The sequence below is a fragment of the Orussus abietinus genome, unplaced genomic scaffold, assembly GCF_000612105.2.
Source record: "Orussus abietinus isolate OABI.00-Male unplaced genomic scaffold, Oabi_2.0 scaffold13, whole genome shotgun sequence".
Lineage (NCBI taxonomy): Eukaryota > Metazoa > Arthropoda > Insecta > Hymenoptera > Orussidae > Orussus > Orussus abietinus.
Genome location: NW_019394887.1, coordinates 1,012,070 through 1,033,239, shown reverse-complemented (window position 1 = coordinate 1,033,239; position 21,170 = coordinate 1,012,070). Strand labels below are relative to the sequence as shown.

The following is a 21,170-nucleotide window of genomic DNA, read 5'->3' as shown; positions in this document are numbered from 1 at the left end:
GTCAGTCACCGAGGGCCTCGAATGCTTTGTTATAAATCTAAACGTACTTTTGTACAGTTTCCAACGCGACTAGAAACTCTATATGCGTGTTACGTATCTAAACGATGCGGCAAAATGTTAGCTCTGCAGGCCGATAACGCCGAATAAATTTGGCCGGCATTTTAGGAATCGGAAATTAAGGGAATAATCAATAAAACGTAGAGGTCTTTTATACCGATATATATATTTACGAACAAACATGAACAACATGTACAACACAGTTATTGGTCGAATATACAGTTCAATTAGTTAATTAAGTACGCGCAATTACTTGTAGGTAACTATCGTATGTTTCTCTACTCTTTGGACGTGCCTTACATCGTTTTCCGTTTAACATTTCCTTCGTCGCACCTCTTGCTTTCTTTCCCTCATATCTCTGTATTGTCACGGGTCAGGGGGTCTAGTCGGAAAATCTAGGGTATTTCGATAACTTTTTCTAGTTTCTTCCCACGGGGTCTTACATGCGAACCCTGGCCATTGGGAATACTTTCTCCATCACACGTGATAAGGATTTCGAGACACTTTGGAAACTTACAAATCACAAAGTTCAGTTAAGGTACAAATTGGAATTACCAGCCGTTATTGCTCCCGTGTGTACGTTTCACTAATCGTTAATTCCCTCGTATTGCGGACGAACTTTGTAACTAATAAGCGTCTTAGAATATTTATAATTCAAGCTCCACTGGAGAAAAGTATCCCCGATGACCAACGGTCGTGACTTTCGTCGCGAGACTAGCTTAAATCCTTTTTGAAAAAAATGATACCAATTAAGTCAAGTGCCCAAACACTGGATAAAAAGCCATACAGCCCTATCGCACATAGTTTCGCATCTTTGGGCACTCTATACCGAGAAGAAGGAAATTTAGATTGACTCTCTCTTCCCAACGAAATAAAATTGTCCTTTGCAATGGCATATGATTAAGACAATAATATAAGATTTGTTTAAGTCAATCAATATCTTCCCTCGGTATAGTGCACGAAGAAGTATCATTTCCTTCATAAAGTTGTCCCAAGGACAAGGTTGCGCAAAGAGAAGTCGACAAAGTCCCATTAAAAAATGGTCCTCCGAGAGTCTCCATTCCTAGGCCGGACTTTCTCGATTTCTTTCCAAGTTTACGCGGCGGCTTCGGTTGCCGAACATTTCTCGAACATCGCGTCGAGGACTTGAGTGAACTTGAGATGTCTTTCCTCGGGCGCGACCGCGGCGCCTCTGCTTCCCCATAAGAATTTAATATGAAATTCCGTTCTAAAAGCGTCGGAGAGCAGTTCGTCACACCTTGACCCCTCCAGGGCGATTTCTGCATTCCTCCGGAAAAGGGGTAAGCTCTCGGCGAGCTTTCGAGTGGCTTCGAGGTGTGTCCAGACGATGGAGAGTCCGCAATCCGGAGCAGAAGTCTCCCACGAGGAAAGAATCGCAGCGGTGAGCCCGGAAGGTGCGGCAGTTCCTAAAAGAAACCATAAAGAAAAACATTAAAACCCCTCACGCGGTTTCGCGCAAGTTTTGTAATTAACAGAGGAGTTGAATATACATTAATCTAAATTTCTATCCACCACGGGTATATTCCGTGGAGTCATTTCCGACTTTGTCATATGTCGCAGGTCTGCCAAGTAGACTTTCAATACCTAAGACATCCTCGGGGCCTCTTTCTCCCAGCAGAGCAAGTGGCAACAAATGCGGCAGGGTGGTATTCGGAGCTTGGGGGTTGGTGCACTCGTTCATGGCCCTGAGAGTAGGTTTGAGCTTGGCCTCGAAACTGAAAGCCTCATCGGTGTGCTTCTGCCTGAGCAAATGCCAAGTATTAGCGAGCCTCTGTATCTGGGGAAGACAGAGGCCCAGCATCACTCCGCAAAACCCATAAAGGTTCCCCAGAGCAGTCTTGGTATCGACGGCAACTTTGATCCACTTGCTGATAGTAGCAGCCCTTTCTATCGCGGTAGCCCCAGCGAGCACGGTGACGGCGACCAGGAGTTTCAGGCATTCCGACCTCTCGATCAGATCCAACCTGGCCTGTCTGCCATGAGGAAGAGTGGCCAATTCGAGGCCGCTGAGACCACTCCTGGTCCCCATGCCAGGATGGAGAGCGATCTCAAGGTCGATGCGAGTGAGATGAGAGGCCAGGACCCTGGGAGCGGAGTCATGCAGCATACCGGAAACCCCTCTAAGAGCGGTCGGGTCCAAGGGCCTGTGTTCCCCAGCAGGGAGCAACAAGGTGGAGAACCCTTCGACATCCAACACCGTAACGATTTCCAGGGATGGCGCGGCAACGACCAGCTGTTCCTCGGCGGAGAGCTCGTAGTCGCTGCCATTGCTGGCAGTGGGTTCGTTAACGTTATGATGACTGCGGATGATGACGCCCTTTATAGGTAGGGATGGATTGTTGCCGCCGGAATTGTTGGTCTCGAATTCGCTGTCCCCGGATCCGTTGCCGCTGTCGCTTCCGGAGGCTTGGTAGCCCTGATGGTGATGATGGTGATGGTGGTGATGGTGGTGATGATGCTGGTGGTTGGGGACGTAAGGGACCCTGGGAGGCTTCGGCGGAGCCGGGGTAGCCCCTTGATGGTTCGCGACCAGGTGAGGCTGTTGCTGCTGCTGCTGAAGAGCCGGGTCCGAGATCACCCTGGTGATCTTCTGGCGACCCAGGGACAAGGAACACGATGGAGGCTGGCTCTGGATGGGAGGTACTCGAGGCAAGGTACTCGAGTGCACCGGGAGGTTGGAGGTCATCGAGGTGTTCGGTACCGAGTGCTGGTCCGAGTGCTGCTGGGGGGTCAAGGAGTGACTCCGTTGCTGCTTCCTGGGAAGCCGAGGTGGAGAACCCGTGGATAAGGTCGAAGACGGACTGGAGCCGTGTTGGGTGCTCGGAGTCGGCATGCATGTCAATGGGACCGATCTTGGCCTAGGGTGCACTATCCGTGCCCCGCTGGCTTGACTTATGGGTCTGCCACTTCCCACGTAGAACGTTATCAGGTCGGCGACCGTATCAAAAGCCTCGTCCTCGAATTGATACTGGGCCCGCTCGTACACCGTGTCTGGCTGGATAACCACCTACAAAGAGATACAGAAATTAATGCCGCGTCTAATATTAATAACTTTCTCATGTACATATCCATCGTCCTTAACATCCCCTGAGAATTTTTTTCCACCAGTTCTCGGTCCCGATGCATCTACCTAATGATAAGGTCATACCGAAAATCGGATTCAGAGTTCTAAAAAAAATTAGCCAACCCTATTGATGACGAAGTGCAGGGCCTGGCCCTTCCACCGGACCGTGAGGACGTAGTTCCCGGGCTGGGAGGCGCAATCTCGCACCAGGAAGTCGCCATCGTTCGGAACCTCGGTCTCGGCACCTTTGCGACCACCCCGAAGAGTGCTTCCGTGGTACCAGGCGTGAGATCGCAGATCCCTCGGGTCCAGAAGACGGAGTTCTCGCTCCAGGAGCTTCCGGGTCGACTCCTCGGGCTGCTCCTGAGAAGGAAAATTATGTTAATAAAATGTTAATAATTTGCGATTTAATCGTTAAAGTAGACGATACAAATCCGCGACCTTACGGTCAAAGTGGACGGTTCAATTTGAGCGTATCGCGGTAATCGGGTCCGTGGCTCTAATTTGCATATCTGGACATTAATGTGTACTCTCGAGGTCAATTGATTTTTTAGGAAATATCGGTAATAACGTTTTAACAAATTCTTCCAAGGATGTCGATCCTCGACGAAGATTCATGTGCGCGCCGACTTTCCGGGTAAGAGTCGCGCAATTGTGCCCATCGGAGACGCGCAAGTAATTGGCTTAATGAGAGTAGCCTTGACTGTTAATCCGGTCGCCTTCATCATTGTCGGCAACCGTGCTTCAAAAATTGAGCCATGATACGGCGATCGATCTCTTATCAACCGTCGTAAATACCCTCCTCCTAAAAGTCGACTTTGCAATCACCGACATTCCATTGTTTCCAGGAGTACCAAGTTGCGGCGGGTGTGACAATGTAAACTAGCATGAAAAAAAAAAAAAAAAAATTATGAAAATTATCAACCACCGGGTATCGGCACCTGCAACAGGTGTGCAGATAGGTTGCCCAAGGTGGAGGTGCTTACAACTTACGAAGGTGCGAAAGGTCAAGCGCCGGTTCCTGGGAAGTATAAATGCTACCTGCGGGTGAAAGTGCAGGTGAGAATGGAAACTCGTGAAGCTTCTCCGGTGCTATTGGATACTAACACGGTTAATGAGTACCCGTTGTTTATCCTCCCGAGCTTAATTACTTCATCTACTAATCTCCGATACGTGTAAATAATTAGTATTTTTTTTTATTTTTCATTTTTTAGGGACAAGGAGTGGCTTCAGGTTTTCCATCCACCTGCTATTAGAAGAGTTCTCGAAGACGTTCCAGTTCGACTTTCGGTCGTCGACCCGTAAGAAACCACCACGTGACAACCTCGGTCTATGAATATCCATCTTTGTACGTCGAACGGCTCTCGGCACGAGTACATATAAACTCTTCTTGAAAAAATCCTAAATTAATATCACGCGGCCCCCTTGGCACCTCTCCTATTTCAGGTTTCCTCCATATTATCGATCTCACCCTCCACGGCGAAACGCCATGATTCATGGTGGAGAGGTCAAGGTTGCCTCCTCTTTTTCCGTATAAAAATCGCCCCGAATCTCCCGGGCTTTCCCCATGGAACCTTTTTTTTCGACCCTGTCGACGTCCAATGGTGGTTCACCATATTTCCACGGGTTCCTATGATCAAGCTTCGAGTACCATACAATTTCTATCACCTCTACATCCCCCATGAAACATCCCCAGGAACTCGAGAACCACCCACTCGCTCGTGTCCACCTCCTTTTGATTTTTTTTTGTTTTTTTTTTTCACCTCATCCTGCGAATGGCTGCTGGATGAATTGTATCGAACCGAGTATCCCCATAAAAATCCGCCCTTCCTCCGTCTCCCAGAGATGGATGATATTTTTTTCCTTTTTCCTTCCTGTCGAATCATATTTATGGGGAGGAGGAGTTTCGAGTTGACACTCACCATGGACAGGTCGAGGTTGTTGTTCCTCTCGGGGTCTCCTGGTCGCAGGTCGGTCCGAGGACTCGCGTCCACCAGGTCGGTCGACTCTTCCTGGTCCTGGCCTTGAACCGCCACCCTGAGATTAAAAGTGATCGTCACTCCCGTGGTCCATCCCGAGATGGGGATTTTCCTTTTTCGAGTTCCTCTGTCTCGGACCCTCGACTTAGGGTTTGGCTCGCGACGAGCGCGCGCACCCCACTGAGAGAGCGAGCCTCTCGTCGGTCCCTGTACTCCTCAGGGCCGTGCCACCTGGGGCACCCAGATGCCCCTAAAAAATCGAGAAAGTCGAGAAACTCACCGAACACCCATCGGAAATAAATATAATCCATGAACTCATTTAAAGGACCGAAACTGTTAGAATGAAAAAAAAAAAAAGAAAAATCGACACCCTCCTCGAAAATCGAGAAAATCCACAAACCCACCCTAGAAAATCGAGAAACTCACCGAACACCCATCGGAAATAAATATAATCCATGAACTCATTTAAAGGACCGAAACTGTTAGAATGAAAAAAAAAAAGAAAAATCGACACCCTCCTCGAAAATCGAGAAAATCCACTTGAACCCTCAAAACCGGCGGACATATCAATTTCTTTTATCCTCCCTCCCAACAATAGGACTTAATCGAAATTACCCAGGACGAGTTAGTAGGAAAATAAAATATGCCCAAAACTAGTCAGGGCTAAATGTCTCACTTTTGAAAACGGTCATATAACCCTAAAACCGAGGTGCGAATGAGTCTATGGGGTGCAGCCCTAAAGCCAAAGGTGCATGCATATCAATGAGGTATTCCTGTGGGCCTGGATAATCCTGTTTAGTCGGCGACTCGAGCTCGTGAAATAGGATTTCCGGGGGTTCCATCTCCGCCCCTGGGCACCTGGTTCCCCACTCCATGTAGATGGCCGAATGCACGGTGCATATTTCCATTCTCGCCCCGCCATGCACCCTTTTTCAGGGGTCGTCTCGCCGGGTGGAAAACCGGATCGATTCGCCCCCCCGAATGACTTCTTCCCGAGGGTTTGGGCTGCTTTTTTTTCCTTTTAGTTCCTCTGGGAGCGGTTCTTCGGTAGGACCTGCGTAGAGAATTATCGATCTGGACGAGGCCCCTCGACAGGGGCGCAGCCCGCGAGGGGTAGGCCGAGAATGCACTCTGCGCGTGTCCGCGCGGCGATGCGCTCGATAGGGCCGGGACGGATGCACTTTTTCCCCCGGATCTGCACCCCGGCGACATGATATTCGATCGTCTCCTAGGAAGACGTGGAAACTAACGAGAGGAACGACTCACACCTGGAGACCCGCCTCCTTGATCATCTAACCGAGGTCCAGCTTTCCAAGTGCAATCGTGAAAAATTCTAATATCAGAGAATCCCATGAAACCAAAATGTAATTTCGAAATAATTCAGGGGAAAAAAAACGAGGTTTCTCATTTAACAGTGATATGAATTTTCCTGAGCCTACCCTGACAGATAGAGAACTCATTGAGCCTTCGTTAACTCTCAAAGAAATTTTTCCTCGTTCCAAAGAGATAATTAATAAAATGTCCCCACCGTTCGAGAAAACATCTCTTTCCTTCTTCATGGCGTGAAATTATATTCTATGTACAAAATGAAATTGTTGTGAACGAATTTGAAAGGAGATGGAAGTCTCGGGGTCTTTTCTGTCCACGTGGAAAAATGTCGTTTGAAAAATGACATTTTTTTACACATACATTTCGGAGTTAAGTTTCATAAACGAGATCACTTTCGCGTCGCCTTAAGATGCAATTGTATGCAATTGTCCATGGCGGATTGGTATGCATCGCTACGGCGATGCATCTGCGATAGGGGGATGAAAACAATTCGTGGAAGGCTTTAATGCCGTCTTGATTATTCCTCTCCTCGGGTTGCATCGATAACGTTGCATACGCACGTCCGCGCCCGTTGGTGCAACGAGAGCTGCAGGTGCAGCAAAGTGCAGGGGACGAGGTCTGGCGAAGAAATTCATTCGCAGAAGAGAATACTACCTTTCGCGACGGCGTCTCTGATTAAAACTGCTATCACTAGCAATTCTCCGTGATGGCAGGGGAGCGCGTCAAGGCGGCCATCTTGAAGAGGCGAGGAGAAAAAGAATTAAAAACGAAGACAAAATAAGAAACAAAGACAAAATACGAAACGGAAACTGCACCACCTCTGTAAACGATCGGGAATACAATTATCAAATGATAAATTCAATTAATATAAATAAATTCAATTAATCTCCCGGTGAAATCCTGAAAGGGAATTTCTTGAAGAGATCTTCCTAATTAAAAATGGAGATCCCATGAATTTCCCGTTTAATAAGGAATTAAAAGGATGTTAATAAAGAAATCGAAGGAAGGTTAAATCCCACGGACGTGGTGACCTTCCTTAGGGTCTCTAGAATCACCTGGTGAGATTTTAGTCCATTCGATACATCCAACATTCATACCACCTTAAAGTCCTGAATGTCCTTACAGTGTCGAGGTGGAGGAAGAGTACGAGAAAACGATTCGCCCTCGTCCTCGGCGAGCTCGTAAAAAGGGAATAAAGGGTGCAGTTCTCGTCCACCATAGATGGGTCATAATTAGGGAACACTGATCCCGGATTCTCATCCCGGATATATCTGCAGACTGGCCAAAAAAGGCCGCGTTTTCTGCGCCATGCCTGTGCAAGCTGGCGTCATTTTAAGTACACGTGCACATGCAATTTTATGCATGAATTCTCATTATTAACGCCAATTATTACCACACTAATTTGACTATCGATTTTCAGACGACTTAGATATTATTCCCAAATTGGCTGGTAAGTCAAATGAAATTTAATTGCAGCGTACTTTTTGCTCGAGGAAGTACACAGATACCGAAAGCGAATAAACCATGGTAGAGAGGATCTGGGATTGAATATCTCAAAATGAGATTTGAGAAATAAGGTATGAAAAATCGGACCTTCGATTGATCTTCAAATTAGCTTATGAATAAGTCCTCGGGGATTTCCTTTCTAAACGGGTTGCCAAATCGGCCTGGAAGTCGCCACCTTGTAATAATCTGGGGGAATCATAATTACCGGTGTCCTCGTCTATTGAACACTTCTGGAGAAGGCGGAGTGACGACCAGGGTCGGTTCGTTCCTAAGCACGACTTCCGGTTGGAGGTGGATCGTGTGTCTCTTCGAGCGAAGATCCCTGCTGGATTCGGCGCCAGGGAGGCCGTCTCGTTTCCGGCGCCGGCCATTTCCGGTGCCCAAATTTTGGAGAGTGCCCACCGAGGGGAACCGGAAGCTCCACGCGATGCCTGAATAAGTGAATAAACCGCGCACCGGATGCGGAAATTAGGAGACGTTCCATAAATTCGCAATCACATTTCTCGCAGAAATTAATAAAACAATCGATACTCGGCATGAATAAAAAAAGAAATAATATCCACTGGAGATAAAACTCATTAGGATAAAAAATGGAGGTGGGATTTCACGCTCGTACAAGATTGCCAGGAGTTTGAAAAAAAAATCGATCAGCCTTAGAATTCATAATCGATCGATATAGGGTTATTACTCGTCGGCAAAAAATTCCTCAGTCTTTACAAATTGAATCGAAAATTTTTGTTAAACGATTTATTCCTCTCTCGAGCCGCTGAAAGCAAGATCCAAATACTCCGTTTAGTGCGCGACGATGCTTTCGGCGTTATAAAGATAATAAAAGGAAAATCATAAATAAAGAAGACAGTCAAAAAAAAAAAAAATACCGGGCGGAATGCAGATGTGCGTGGCCGTATAACTATCCGGCAACCAACGTAACGCCGGCGATAAAGCCGTTTATGCCGAGATAAGTATGCGCACTTAACCTCGGCTATCGCGCATATTTTCCACCTGGAGCGGCCTCGAAAATTCAGAACAAACCGTTGCCTTGTTCCCTGCACTTCTGGTACCCTCTGAAATAATAAAAAAAAACCAAAAAAACAAATCCCGTGTCGCGTAACTCGAAAAAAAAAAAATTCGGAAATCTCGACGCGCGAAAACGCCTCCCTTCAAATTGCACCGAGTAAAATATAACAATTGAACGAATCATTCATTCTTAAATGAGCGTTAATATGCATCATGTATATTTAACGCTTTTAGAACGTGTCATGTAAATAACGCTTCGAAAATTATGTGAAAAAAAAAAAAAAGAAAGAGTAAACGTCGGGATCGTTTGGACGCGTTGTTTAATGGCGCGCTTGCATCCCGATGCAAGATGCAGTCGAGGCGTCGTGTAAATTTATTTTCCATTTCCCTAAAGTCAACAAACACGGGGACGTGGCGAGTCGTTCCGAGAAAAGGAACGGCCTGGGAATAATATTTATAAGAGCGGCCAAACTCGAGCGAACTCGAGCCAGATTTCGCGGGGAGATCCGATTAAGCGTCCAATTATAATTCGCCTCGATATCAATTCGACATAAACCCCCCTCCCATGAGATTAAAAATGGCAGGCGGGCATTCCTCTTCTCTCATCGCTCTTCAACGGTGAGAAATGTAAAGGAAAGAGGTCGGATAAAAAGTTCTTTCGTATCCACGGAGAGAATCGATACGGGAGACCAGCCGATCGATTCGGCTCCCACCTCTTGCCTATCTATGTTGACGTTCTTGATAACGATATATACCCAGGTAACATATTCGGGCAGAAAACCGAGTCGAGCCACTCTCCCTTACCAAGTATTTAAACATATACATAAACAATAAAACATATACATAAATTGCCATCCCATCCTTCCGGCGGGAAATTCAAAAGAAAGGAGATAAAAGGAAAGCATGGAAAAAAAAAAAATAGAAAAAAATTCAATCTCGCCGATTTCGCGATTCTCGCAGATTCCCGGTTGTTGTAGTTACTTTCCAAAGGATTGCAATGAATTTCCTCCTGGTAATTAAAAATCTAAGTACATCGAAATTATTTCGGATTTTCGGAATTTCCTGGTCGACGGGTTGACTTTTTTTTTTTTCTTCTTCCTGGGGGGATCGAACTTGATTATTGTTTTATCCAAGTAATAGAGACATTTCGGAGGTGGACTTTAACTACTCGCAACATGACGTTTGTCGTTCCGATTCCTGTCCGGTTCCAGGATCGACGTGGAACTAGTAGGACTCGTTGGAATGTCGCGTATGACACTGCTACGGTCGTGTGGACACCGATCACGTTTCGGCAGTGCGACTAAAGAGATAGTTGTCCTCCGGACATGAAATAGCAACGTCCAAATCTCGCGTAATATTTCTTTTCCCCGAAATCTCGACGAAAAACGGCATAATTTGAAATACACGCTCTGGATAGATCCAAGGACTAAATTAAGAAAATTCCTAGCCCTCGTCATGAGGTTTCGGCGTAACAAATAAAATAAGAAAATAGAATGAAAAAAGTGAGAATGAAAAATTTAACCCAAAAATACTGGCACGTAGTCCTCCCCAATATATGTCACCATGAAAATTCAGGATTACGGAACGATAAAGGAATAGGGTGTCCTTCCTCGTGCCTAACATTCAAGGCTAAAAGACGTCTAGTCGCTGAAAGACAGATAACGGATACGCAACTGGCAATCTATGTACGAGGTAATGAGGCAGGGACATTAAGAAATGAAAGCGTAAAATATTGCACTAACTCTGACTACGTCGAGATTTGAGTTTGCTGGCCGTCTTCCCCATTTCCGGCGAACCTCTCGATCAGCATGGGAGGGGCAAAAACGGCCGGAGTATCGACAGACGATGGCGACCTCGCGGCGGTCTTACGGACACTGCCGTAGTCCGGCAACGTGACTGGAGAAATAGCCGTGCTGGGTCCGGCATGGCGGAGCGGGGTGGGGGAAGGGCCCGCATGGCCGCAGCCGAGAGAGAAGGCACGATGCGGGCCCATGTGGGTTAGAGAGAGAAAGAAGGAGGCCGGGGAGGGGATACGCGATGCAGGTAGCGGAGAGATAGAGAAACGCGGGTAAAGGCGCCCGCATACGCGCGTAAGTGCGACGGAGAGCGACGTATCGCCAAGCCACGAGAGGAAGGGAGACGGAGACAGGTGACCAGAGCGACTCGGCAAGAGAGGAAGAGAGATCTGCCACGTGACCGGAGGGAGAGAAACGAAAGTACCTAGAGAAACGTTAACTCATAAAGTTACGACTTTTTGAAGCTTGGAAATGAATATCCATTTTTTTTTTATAGGTATGAGGAGATCATTGTGAGAGAGCAATGGTGAAGGTTTGTCGGGAGGAGCTTATTACCGTGGAAGAGAGAAAGAGAGAGAAAGACCGTCGGCGAATTACGGAAATAGTATCGGAGGAAGAGAGGGACATGGAGATGTGCAAGTAGTATGTGTTGCATCGCGTTCGATTGATACGTAATACTAATACGGCCACGTGAGCAGAGCGTGACGTCAGAGTAATGCAGAGATGCAGGAGTGCATACTGCACGACTCCCAGTGATTCGCAGTCATTGAGGTCGAGCGGAAAGAATTAGCATCTCTTGAACCTCTCCTCTCAAAACGTGTCATTACTTAAGTGGACTCGTTTTAAGGTACCGCACTTATCTTCCATATCGATTTTAAATAATTATTCATTCATAATAATTCACTCGTCACCGTTAAGCTGAAAAGCTCCGAAACTAATCCTCTAAAAAGTGTTTCAGACCGTATATCCGCACGTCGTTTCGACTTGGCGTCCCTGTAAACGCAAGAAACCGAAGAGGAATGCGCTTTGTTTAGGATCACAAGAGTACCTGGCCTCTAGAGGCCCAAGACTCGCCATTACGACTGCGAGACCTTGCTTGCAAGAAAATAAAAATATCCAACCTCAAGCTGCCGTCGTAATTGTAACGGGAACTCTTCCCCACGTTGTTGGGATTTTTCCTCGGACGTCGATTATATTCTACATAGGTTATACCGCAGAAACACGAAACACCTGTTGAACCTCCGAGGGAATGCGTCTACGCGGTCTACCTTTAACTTTACTTTCTAACTCCCTTCGACCTATCACGCCGCAAGAATGCGAAGCATAAGTGCTTAACAGTGGACTCTTTCTAAGTGAAAGCGCCATAAATTCCTCCCGAAATTTACCCAATTTAATGTCAATTTAATGCCGTCACCGCTCGAGGAAGATCGAATCGCCGTTTCCCTGTAAAAAAAAAAAAAAAATGCCAAAATAAACCGAGCCGCTCCCTCGGGCGCGATTATGTAAACCTCGATTTACGATTAAACACGCGTGTAATGCGTTTAGGCCTTCTTTATTACTGCCGTTTGTTATATTACATCGACGTGCAAAGACTCGCCTTCTCTCCACCTCTTGCGCCATTGTATTCACATTGTTTTCTTAAACATTAGAAATTAATGCACCATCTACGCGCACGTGTATCCAGGCACGCATATTGAGGGGCACGCACGCGTGCGTTTCTGCATTTTTTTTGTTTCCCCGGCCGTGGCAAAGTAGAACAAGAAAACAAAAAGAGATTCAGCTGAGCTGCAACAACGTAGTGATTTTTAATCATCCCCAAAATTATTCCCAGGAGAAGAGTTAACGGTGAAAGTGAGATTAACGAGAAATAATGACATCTCGACATTGGATGTTGGGAATGATCAATTAACGCGTTATAAAGGCCGTCAATTAGTTTGCGGTTCTGTTCTCGATGCATTAATGAGTGCACCTAAAATTAAGATAATTAGAATAAAAAGGAAGTTCTCTCTAGGCTTATGGTTTTCTCTTAGGCCTGGCTTGTGAAGTCTCGTTAGGAACGGTTCCAGTGTAGTATAAAATCAGACAGTTGTCTTGTAATTAAGGTAAACAATTATACGTAAAGGCACGCATTGCGTTTCCAGCGAGTGGCGCTCTTTACCTAATTTGACATTCGCGTTTCATTCTATTCTGATCACCTTCCTTCGAAACACTTTCTTCAAAAAGAACCGACCTGCCGTTGAACACGAATGCTTTTGGCGAGATGTATATAAAAATAGGCGTGATGTAAAAAAAGAGTCAACGATGCAGGACTCCTTGAAAAAAGGCGTTTCAAAGGATGGCTCGTAAAGGACACGTCAATGAAGATGTTATTCAGATTCTCCTCGTTGAAACGTATTAAAGGTAAAGTTTCGGCAAAACTTGAATCGTAGAAATGGAGGAAAATTTCAAGAGGTCCTAGAATTCCTTCTTCTTTTTTTTTTTTTTTTTCTTTTGGTCCGCCTTGTGCATACGAACGCCCATCACCGGAAAATCCAGAGAAGAAAAAAGTCATTCGCTGTCGATCGCTTCGATAAGTCGTATCTACCTAGTACTTGTGCGACACTTTACTTAGGTTTAACATTACTGTGCGACATCCACATGGTCGAAGCCACCCTAGGTCGTTTCGACGTTAATTGATCGATGGATTAATACTTTCATACGTTTTCGAGTAACCATCCCCTACGGCGGTATGGTGCCTTTCCTCTCGTCGACATCCACGTAATCTATCTAGATGTTCTACGGTACCAAACTGTAGAGCAACGAATTCGATTAGGACCATCGAGGGAGAACGATTCAGTTAGAAAATAGACTAAATTAGGCGACCGATTCTAAAGAAATTATCGATAACTACCAATCAGAGTGGGTCACCTCACCGATGACTTTGTACAGAGATTTCACATTAAGTTGTTCCATGATCTCATAAAATCTCTAAAGGATCTATCATTGATAACAAAGCGCAAACCAGGTGTAGATTAATAACAAACGTAAGATTCTCTATTGATATGACATTTAAGAGAAAGAAGTTAACCGCGATAAGAGTCTTTAGGAAATCATGGGACAACTCGAGAACCTCCCCCGTAGCCAACTACAGTCTTCCGGTTAGTCCTTAGAGCTAGGATCGTAGTTATAAATTGACGCTATATATCTAATTCCGTGTACAATATCGAGGAAGAATCGCCAAAATCGTGTAACAGCTCTTCGAATAGTAGGAACGATTTCGTAATTGTACCACAGTCGGTGTGAACGTTACCTTTAAGAATTAAATGGTAACCCGAGCACGATTTCGGCTATTTTTCTATACACGTGTTAGGCTACTCAGACTAGAAATAGTTTTAGTCCTCGTTTCGCAAAATTTCACGTACACTTCGCAGTCAGCTGATCGCGACGATACTCTCTACGATCAAAACTGTCACTCGGCGAGGATAACCTAATTTCGTGGAGGGTGCCACTCGGTTAGGCACATTTTTCACCACAATTAACATTTACGCGTTACCGCTTACCTAAACAAACACACACGACATCGTTTTGGGACGTGACTATATGGACTATTTCGACTAATTCGCCATCGAGATATATGTTACACCATGCGCGCCATTGTCGCTGTTCCCATGTTAAGTTTTGAAAAAAAAAAATCTTTACAATCGTCCAGTGGACCTTGGGGATTTTTCTCATCCGGAAGTACGACCCTCGATGTCTTCCAATCGAGAGAAAAAATTCCTCGAAGACCCCGCGACATTCCTGGAATATTCCATATAATTCTTGGAACACTCCGTCAAATTCCTGGACAGAGAGCGGTTAGGCTCGTTCGCCGTGATTTGCTTAGATGCTTTTAGAAAAATAACGGCGACTTTTCAACGAGATTGCAATATCAAGTTATGTCACTGCTTCGACGGATACCGTAGGAATATATATATCGCGTTATATAGACATAACCTCGCAGTAAATGTAAATACGGGGTAAACGAGGGACTCCGCAATTTCGGAGCTACCGACGAAATTGTAGATTACTTTGATTAAATTAGTATCCGTTGGTCGGTGTAGTATTAGAAAATGAAAAACTCCTCTCTACCCTCTCGCGAGGGGAAAAGAAACCAAGTGGAAAAAAAAAAAATAAAAAACAAATTCCAATGCCATCTCCACTCCTCCTTGGACATACAAAACTTTCGACATACAAAATATATAATCTGCTATAATTCTATCGTTAATTCAGTCGAAGCGAAGCTCCATAATTCCGTAGTCACACGACTATACAGCTCGCTTTAAAATTCACTCAAAGGGTTAAATTAAAATCAGAAGAAAAAAAAGAAGAATTGAATTGATTAGAAAATCTGCTTCCCTTCTGTCCTTCCATCAAAGGCAAAGTTTCCCCCATAGCGTCGCCTTTCTTCGGCATAAAATACACAGTATGTATGATTAATATACTCGAGATGTCTCAGTAGAAAAAAAAAAAAAAAAAAGGAAAGAGAGTGAAACACCTCGCAAAACTTCCTCGACGTCGAGATGCGACTCCTCAGGGTCTACCTTATGTTTGTGCACGTTATCGGAGTGTCGACATCGATTAGCGATCGCGCGAAAGTAATTCCCGATTTCGCCTCTCCCTTATCCGAAAAGTCGAGACCTTATCAGCTCCTTGCCGAGGCATCGTCCTGGAGTCTTCCTCCAGGGATTTTCGATAACAGTCAAGATCATTCCCTTCGATGACTTACAAGATGACACAAGTTGCCCCATGCATCATTTCAGAGATGAACATAGGTGTCCCAGCCCCGAGTCCGCCATCCGTCTTCTCCTGCTCGTCCTTTTCGTACTCGCAGTCGAAATAATGACTCTATAAGCAGTTCAAACCCTAAACTAAATTAAATGATAACAACAAACACACCGATCAACACCCTAAATCCACCCTTCCGACGTATCATAAACGTATCATAACCAAAAACGTGATCATACATCCACCTTCGACTTGCTCCCCTCTTATGGGATTCTCAATAATGCAACCTTCCATTCTTTCATTTGTTCGCGAATATGATTTTTTTTTTGAGATAGGATACTTAAATAAAACCGCTGGAGGGGTGGCAAAGGGTGGTCGGGCGTTTTTTTTTTGTTTTTGTATCGACGAAACAATATTCACCTGGCAGTCGAGGCATCTGCAATGATCGCTCATCTTACAAGTGATTCCCCATTGTTTTGCCACGGCTCTGTACAGTTCTTTGCTGGATTTGTGCAGGATTTCTGGACCCTTCGCAGGGGTTCTTATCGTCGCTCCAGGACCTCCTCCACTTCCTGTGCTACTTTCTCGAATCGCCATTCTTTCCTGTCTCATCTGCTCCTCCATCTCCTCGTCCTGTTCCTCCGTTTCTTGCGTGTTGCTGGTCGACTGTACAAGTCGCGTCTGCGATCAATTAAAGTGGCACTTATTAATGTTTAACCGCGAAATAAAGAAAAGTACGAAAACTAAAAATAAGATAACAGGCCGTGAGGTGAAATAAATCCACGAGAATTTAAAGGAAACTCCTGTTATCAATATTATCGCACTGACAAAAATGACCATGTATATTTAAATTAATTATTTCGATGCCGCAATAAATTGCAGTAAAATCACATTATCTCCGTAATATCCACCCCTAATTGAAGTGAAAGAAAATTATAACGTAACGTTACATTTAATTCAAGTTAAAGTGCACCAATGCATTTATTTGTATTTCTATATTTGGTAATTTCTAATCCTCTCACTTTTACGTTTTGCAACGTCAAACTTCAGCTTACGAGGTGTGTAAATAATTTCATCGTAAATTTCCATCGATTTTTATCAGTGCGGGAAATTGCAATTGGTCGCAAGCAGGTTTCTTCTTTTATTTGTCGAGATCGCACGGATGTCACGAGAGAAGATTTTGAAAGGCTGACAGTGACGAGATCAACCTGTCCACGGTGTACATGTGCACTTTATAAAATTGAGGGGAACGCCGGTGAGAATGTTCAATCGACGGGGTAATTTTATGCAAAAAGAGCCCGGTGAATGCCGAAGGCTGGGAATGATAATTGATTGCTGCACAAGTGGATAAATTAAATAGGCGATCCTGTACGCGTGGATTAATTTTTTGCTAAACTGAAGTGTGCACGGGGATTGCGTGTCCGAGTAATTACACGCGCAATGAGTCGTACGTACGGTTAATTGTACACATGGTCGATCATGCGCGGAGTCAATTGCGTATACGGTCGGTCGTACACACGATTTCTAATCGGATTCTGTCCAATTGGAACTGTCCCGTATTCCAACTGATCGAGGTGGACGCAATTAATTAGCCTAAAACCCGTAACATTTATATTATACTGTTCACCGTATCAAGTAGCCATAAATATTCTCCTAATCGATAATAAAGGACCTTGCTTATGCTTATGCAATCATTTAAACACGTAATCAGGGATATACAATTCGTGGAAAATAATTAAATTGAATTTGACAAAAATTATCCTTATGGCAGGAAGTCGGAAATTTTAACGTGCCCCTGAAAGTATACTACCGCGCTTTACGGAGCTGTATAACTGGTCACCTGTACTTACGGCGCCAGAAGTATATAAAAAAATCTATATTCTTTCTAGGCACCCAAACTGCGTTTACTTTAAAATATTGGTCATAATTTGCATCTACGAGACTCGGCTTAACGATGGCTGGATAACATTTCATCAATGCCCGCGACTCAAGGTTTATGGCGACTTCAATCAGCCGAAAATAGTTAACTGCTGCAGAATGTGCCGAAGATGCCCGCTGACGTCAATGCAAATTTGTAACCGGTGTACATGTCGTATTGTCTGAGTCGTAACATGTTAGCATCCCGCCATGACACCCTGCATGTAATCCACGTTAAATATGATCGCGTCAAAGGCGATACTCCACAATGGACAACCCCAATTTCTGAATAAGGGTCAACTCCACGTTTCCTTACTTCTTCGAGAACGTGCTCGTAAGATGGCGGCGGCGAGTTGGGAATCGCGTTTCCGGTGGTAACAAGATTCCCTTCCGTGGCTGGAGTTCCTGGTCTACTATTAGAATTGACCAGCGATTGAACGGGTTCGACTTGTTGCTGATTAGTTTCCTCGCACTCCACGCTGTTGCTGCGACTCGCTTCGCCCTCTCCGCGCGACTTCGTGCGCTTCGCGAAGCGCAGCTTGAAAGGAGCCAGCTTGAAAATCTTCCCTCCCGACTTCTGCTGAAACAGCAAAGCATAAATTCTACCCTCAAATCAGTGCATTTCTAATTAATCAACTAAATTCTCTGAAATATTTCAAACCAGACGTTATTATTCCCCTCCAACCGAAAAGACTGTCATCGCTCGGACGGAACTGATGGGACGGTCAATTGCTACGAATATGGACAGCTTTTAATTAAAATACTAGCAAACACCGAGGTCGACGGAAATTAAATAGCATTCATCCGTAATTTCGTCAATCACAAATCCATTGAGGAAAGGGGCTGCTGCTTCGTGCTGGAAATTGGAAATGAGGATTTTGAAGGTCCCTTGGCACTATACAGCTTCCGGTATCAGGGTAAACAAAGTATTCCATAAAACTGCACAGTTAAAATTTAATCCTAATAACTAATTACAGGTAATCGCAATATCCCCCCAAAAAATCCCCGCGGTATTAAAAAACCAAGAATTAATACCAGAATATCATTTTTTTCTTGGCCTTTCCCATAAACCAGAATTTATACGTCGCTTATACGTATCGTATACGTATATGATTTGTTTCCGTAGCCCTTGCCTCTTCTTTCCTTCCTTAGAAGAGAATCGAGTCTCGAATAACGACGAAGTTAAGGGCAAGTTTTCCCGTAATTCGCAGGGGGTGGTCCATAGTCGGGACGTTGTCGCCCTGGAAACTGCAGCTGCATCTGCATGTCGACCCAGTGACCGAGTTCCCAGGATGCACGACCACGATGCACCGCCGTCGGAGCTTTAAGCTCGACTTGCGTGACAGTAACGAGAGCTTACCCTCAAAGGAACGAGGAAACGCACAAGCCATGGGGAGTGAGCGAAAGAGGTGGCTTCATCCCCATAAATTTTCCCCGTAAGACATATCCCTGGGAAATGATCCGTCCTCTCCGTCTTTAACGTCAGATTCGGTCCAGAGGAGATGAAAAAAGAGAAATCACGTCGATCCCATTCGCGATGCGGCGTTCGATCGGTCGAAACTGCCGTGGAAAAAGGAGCTCTCCTCACCGGGGTGAAACACGACTTTTCCATTAGACTTTCCCAGCTAATTGGGGCATGATTTATGGCAGCAGTTTCGCAGTTGCAGCCGCGCAGGAATTTTTTAAGAATTTAATGGAACGCTCCAACGGTTGTCAAGTATTCGGCCGGGTTATTGGTTATCATTTTGGAGGGTTATGGTGGCTTTTACATGTATATTGAATTAATATTTATAGATAAAACCGGGAATTTCAGATATTTGTTATCCCCAGCGAGCAGGTTTACGCATCCCACCTGTTCCATTTCCACCTGTACCGTCCTCTGGATTCTTCTCTCCTCCAATCTCCTTCTCGTTTCCCCTCCTTCGAGGACTTCTCCGTCTGCAGCTGGCTTCCCCCAATCCCCATCTCCCTGGAAGTGGACGATCCCGAGTCACTGGCCCCAGCCAGGGCAACCCATCTCCCTCGTCCTAGTTTCTCTCCCCTTTCATCCATACAATCTCCGAATCTCCATCCTCCTCTCTCCGATTCGGCCTTCCGAGTTTCTAGCCTCATCGAACCGCTGGAAATTGAAAAGGAGCCATTGTTTCGCCCTGAAGATCCTCGCAGTGGCCACTTCATCCCTAGGCCTCGTCCATGACCATTGTTCCCCATTGACCATGTTACGGTGTATCGCTATATTTTTATTTTCTTATTTTTTTTTTATTACACTTTCTACATTTTATCTTCAGAGTTATAGATCTTGGCATTGTTTTGGCATCGTTTTGCCAAGTGCAGGCCTCGGTACGTAGTGCAATCGGTTTCGCTGATGGAGTGCGGCCATTCCGCCTCCGGCTCGAAGCGGAAAATAATTCGGGGATAAAATACTGGGCGCCATTACCGGATCCACCGGAACCTCGGGAAGGAAATCCGATCTTGACGAAGGTTCTCCTACCCGTAGGTTGTAGGTGGGCTTTTCTAGGTCAGCCCAGAACTGGATGGACACGTTCGCGACTCGTCCGGACTTGGGGAGTGATTGGCACCCTTTCACGAGTCGATTCGCGACTGATCAATAAATGTTTCCGCGGTCCCCAGGACGATATAGCGATACCGGATGTCGACCCTCCGACACACCTACTCGATGACATCGGCTGACCTAAAAGCTCGAGCTTTCCCATTTTCGCGGTGTCCCCTTGCCCGGCCATCGCCGGAGCGATGGACGACGATCCGAGAGACGTTTCCATCCCCCAGGAGATCTGGATTCGCGATATCCCGTCCTTCAGAAAATCATTCCACCCCTTGGGTGACGAAGTGGACCCCGAAGAGTCTTCGCTAAATGCAGGGCAAAATTTTTGGTTTTGCCCTGTGCAGGTTTTGAAGATGCACGAAAAGATGTATTAATCCAACCGGATGACTTTCCGTATCTTCGTCCCGAAAATTGGCAAAAGACGTCACGCCGTTTCCATCGAGGTCCTAGAATGAGAATCGTCCACGGGGTGCGTGGGGTGGTCCGCGTATAGACAGGTCGATATGGATTAGAGAGCCCCCAGGAGTTGGTTCCCCCAAGAACGTCGATGATGAGGACCACCATTTGGACCAGAGTGGCGTTTCTCCCGTTTCTCTTCCAATTCAAGGGAGATACGCCGGACCATTGTTACCGAGAATTCGATGACGAACAATTCTTCCTCTGGTGGAGGGCCTCCGTCAAGCTCCGCGGCTGTTATCACCCTGATGGTCCAGAGATCCAGTTCCAGAAAATCTAGCACTTCTCTTCGCGAACAATGGCCTGGATGTTTCCTCATTTTCTGGAAATTTTTCAGGTATTCTCTGGTCTTGCAATTCTTCTGATCGGACACAGGGGAAGGTAGAAAAATGTAGGTAAGCGAATTCGAGAAAAAGCCGACATGGGAGTTCGGGAACTGTTTCTCTTTCGCGGAAACCCGAGTGTCCCTCTTCGGGGGTCTCAAAGCTCACGTTTCCGTTAAAGCCATTATGAATGGAGGAACACTCGAGTCGCAAAGAGGTCCACCTGGAGAAGGAGTTAGCGCAACCGGAAGTGGCGGGGCCAGTCAGTAAGTGGTCCCACAGTCCACCTTCCTCTCCCTCGATAAATTCTCTTAAAGCTCCCCGGAGTGCCGGGCCGAGGGGCGAAAAGTGGAGGAAAAACTGTAAATGCACCTCGCCCGGAGGAAAATGAAGGTTTTC

The 21,170-nt window shown here is 45.7% G+C and overlaps 2 protein-coding genes across 2 annotated transcripts; both read right to left on the bottom strand.

The window, feature by feature from the left end:
• Nucleotides 1–204: 204 nt before the first annotated feature.
• Nucleotides 205–11,236, bottom strand: LOC105698057 (breast cancer anti-estrogen resistance protein 3). Its single transcript, XM_012421955.2, has 6 exons — nucleotides 10,716–11,236; nucleotides 8,162–8,387; nucleotides 5,065–5,179; nucleotides 3,266–3,505; nucleotides 1,663–3,085; nucleotides 205–1,484 (listed from the first exon to the last, which is right to left on the bottom strand). The coding sequence occupies exons 1-6, from the start codon at nucleotides 10,756–10,758 to the stop codon at nucleotides 1,153–1,155; spliced, it is 2,379 nt and encodes a 792-aa protein (XP_012277378.1). The 5' UTR covers nucleotides 10,759–11,236; the 3' UTR covers nucleotides 205–1,152.
• A 4,242-nt stretch (nucleotides 11,237–15,478) lies between these two features.
• On the bottom strand, nucleotides 15,479–18,129 carry LOC105696490. The gene is made up of 4 exons (XM_012418999.2): nucleotides 18,115–18,129; nucleotides 17,746–18,009; nucleotides 15,933–16,193; nucleotides 15,479–15,632 (listed from the first exon to the last, which is right to left on the bottom strand). Exons 1-4 carry the CDS (start codon nucleotides 18,127–18,129, stop codon nucleotides 15,510–15,512), a joined length of 663 nt encoding a protein of 220 aa, XP_012274422.1. The 3' UTR covers nucleotides 15,479–15,509.
• Between the last annotated feature and the right edge of the window lie 3,041 nt (nucleotides 18,130–21,170).

What these genes read in the sequence shown, in the direction of transcription:
- LOC105698057 (XM_012421955.2), bottom strand. Translation starts at nt 10,758, where the DNA reads ATGGGGAAGACGGCCAGCAAACTCAAATCTCGACGTAGTCAGA. An exon ending in CAAATCTCGACGTAGTCAGA is followed by an intron (nt 8,388 to 10,715) that starts GTTAGTGCAATA and finishes TCACTTATTCAG; the next exon opens with GCATCGCGTGGAGCTTCCGG. An exon ending in TGCACTTCGTCATCAATAGG is followed by an intron (nt 3,086 to 3,265) that starts GTTGGCTAATTT and finishes ATCTCTTTGTAG; the next exon opens with GTGGTTATCCAGCCAGACAC.
- LOC105696490 (XM_012418999.2), bottom strand. An exon ending in ACGAGCACGTTCTCGAAGAA is followed by an intron (nt 16,194 to 17,745) that starts GTAAGGAAACGT and finishes AATTGATCGCAG; the next exon opens with ACGCGACTTGTACAGTCGAC. An exon ending in GCAGATGCCTCGACTGCCAG is followed by an intron (nt 15,633 to 15,932) that starts GTGAATATTGTT and finishes AACTGCTTATAG; the next exon opens with AGTCATTATTTCGACTGCGA.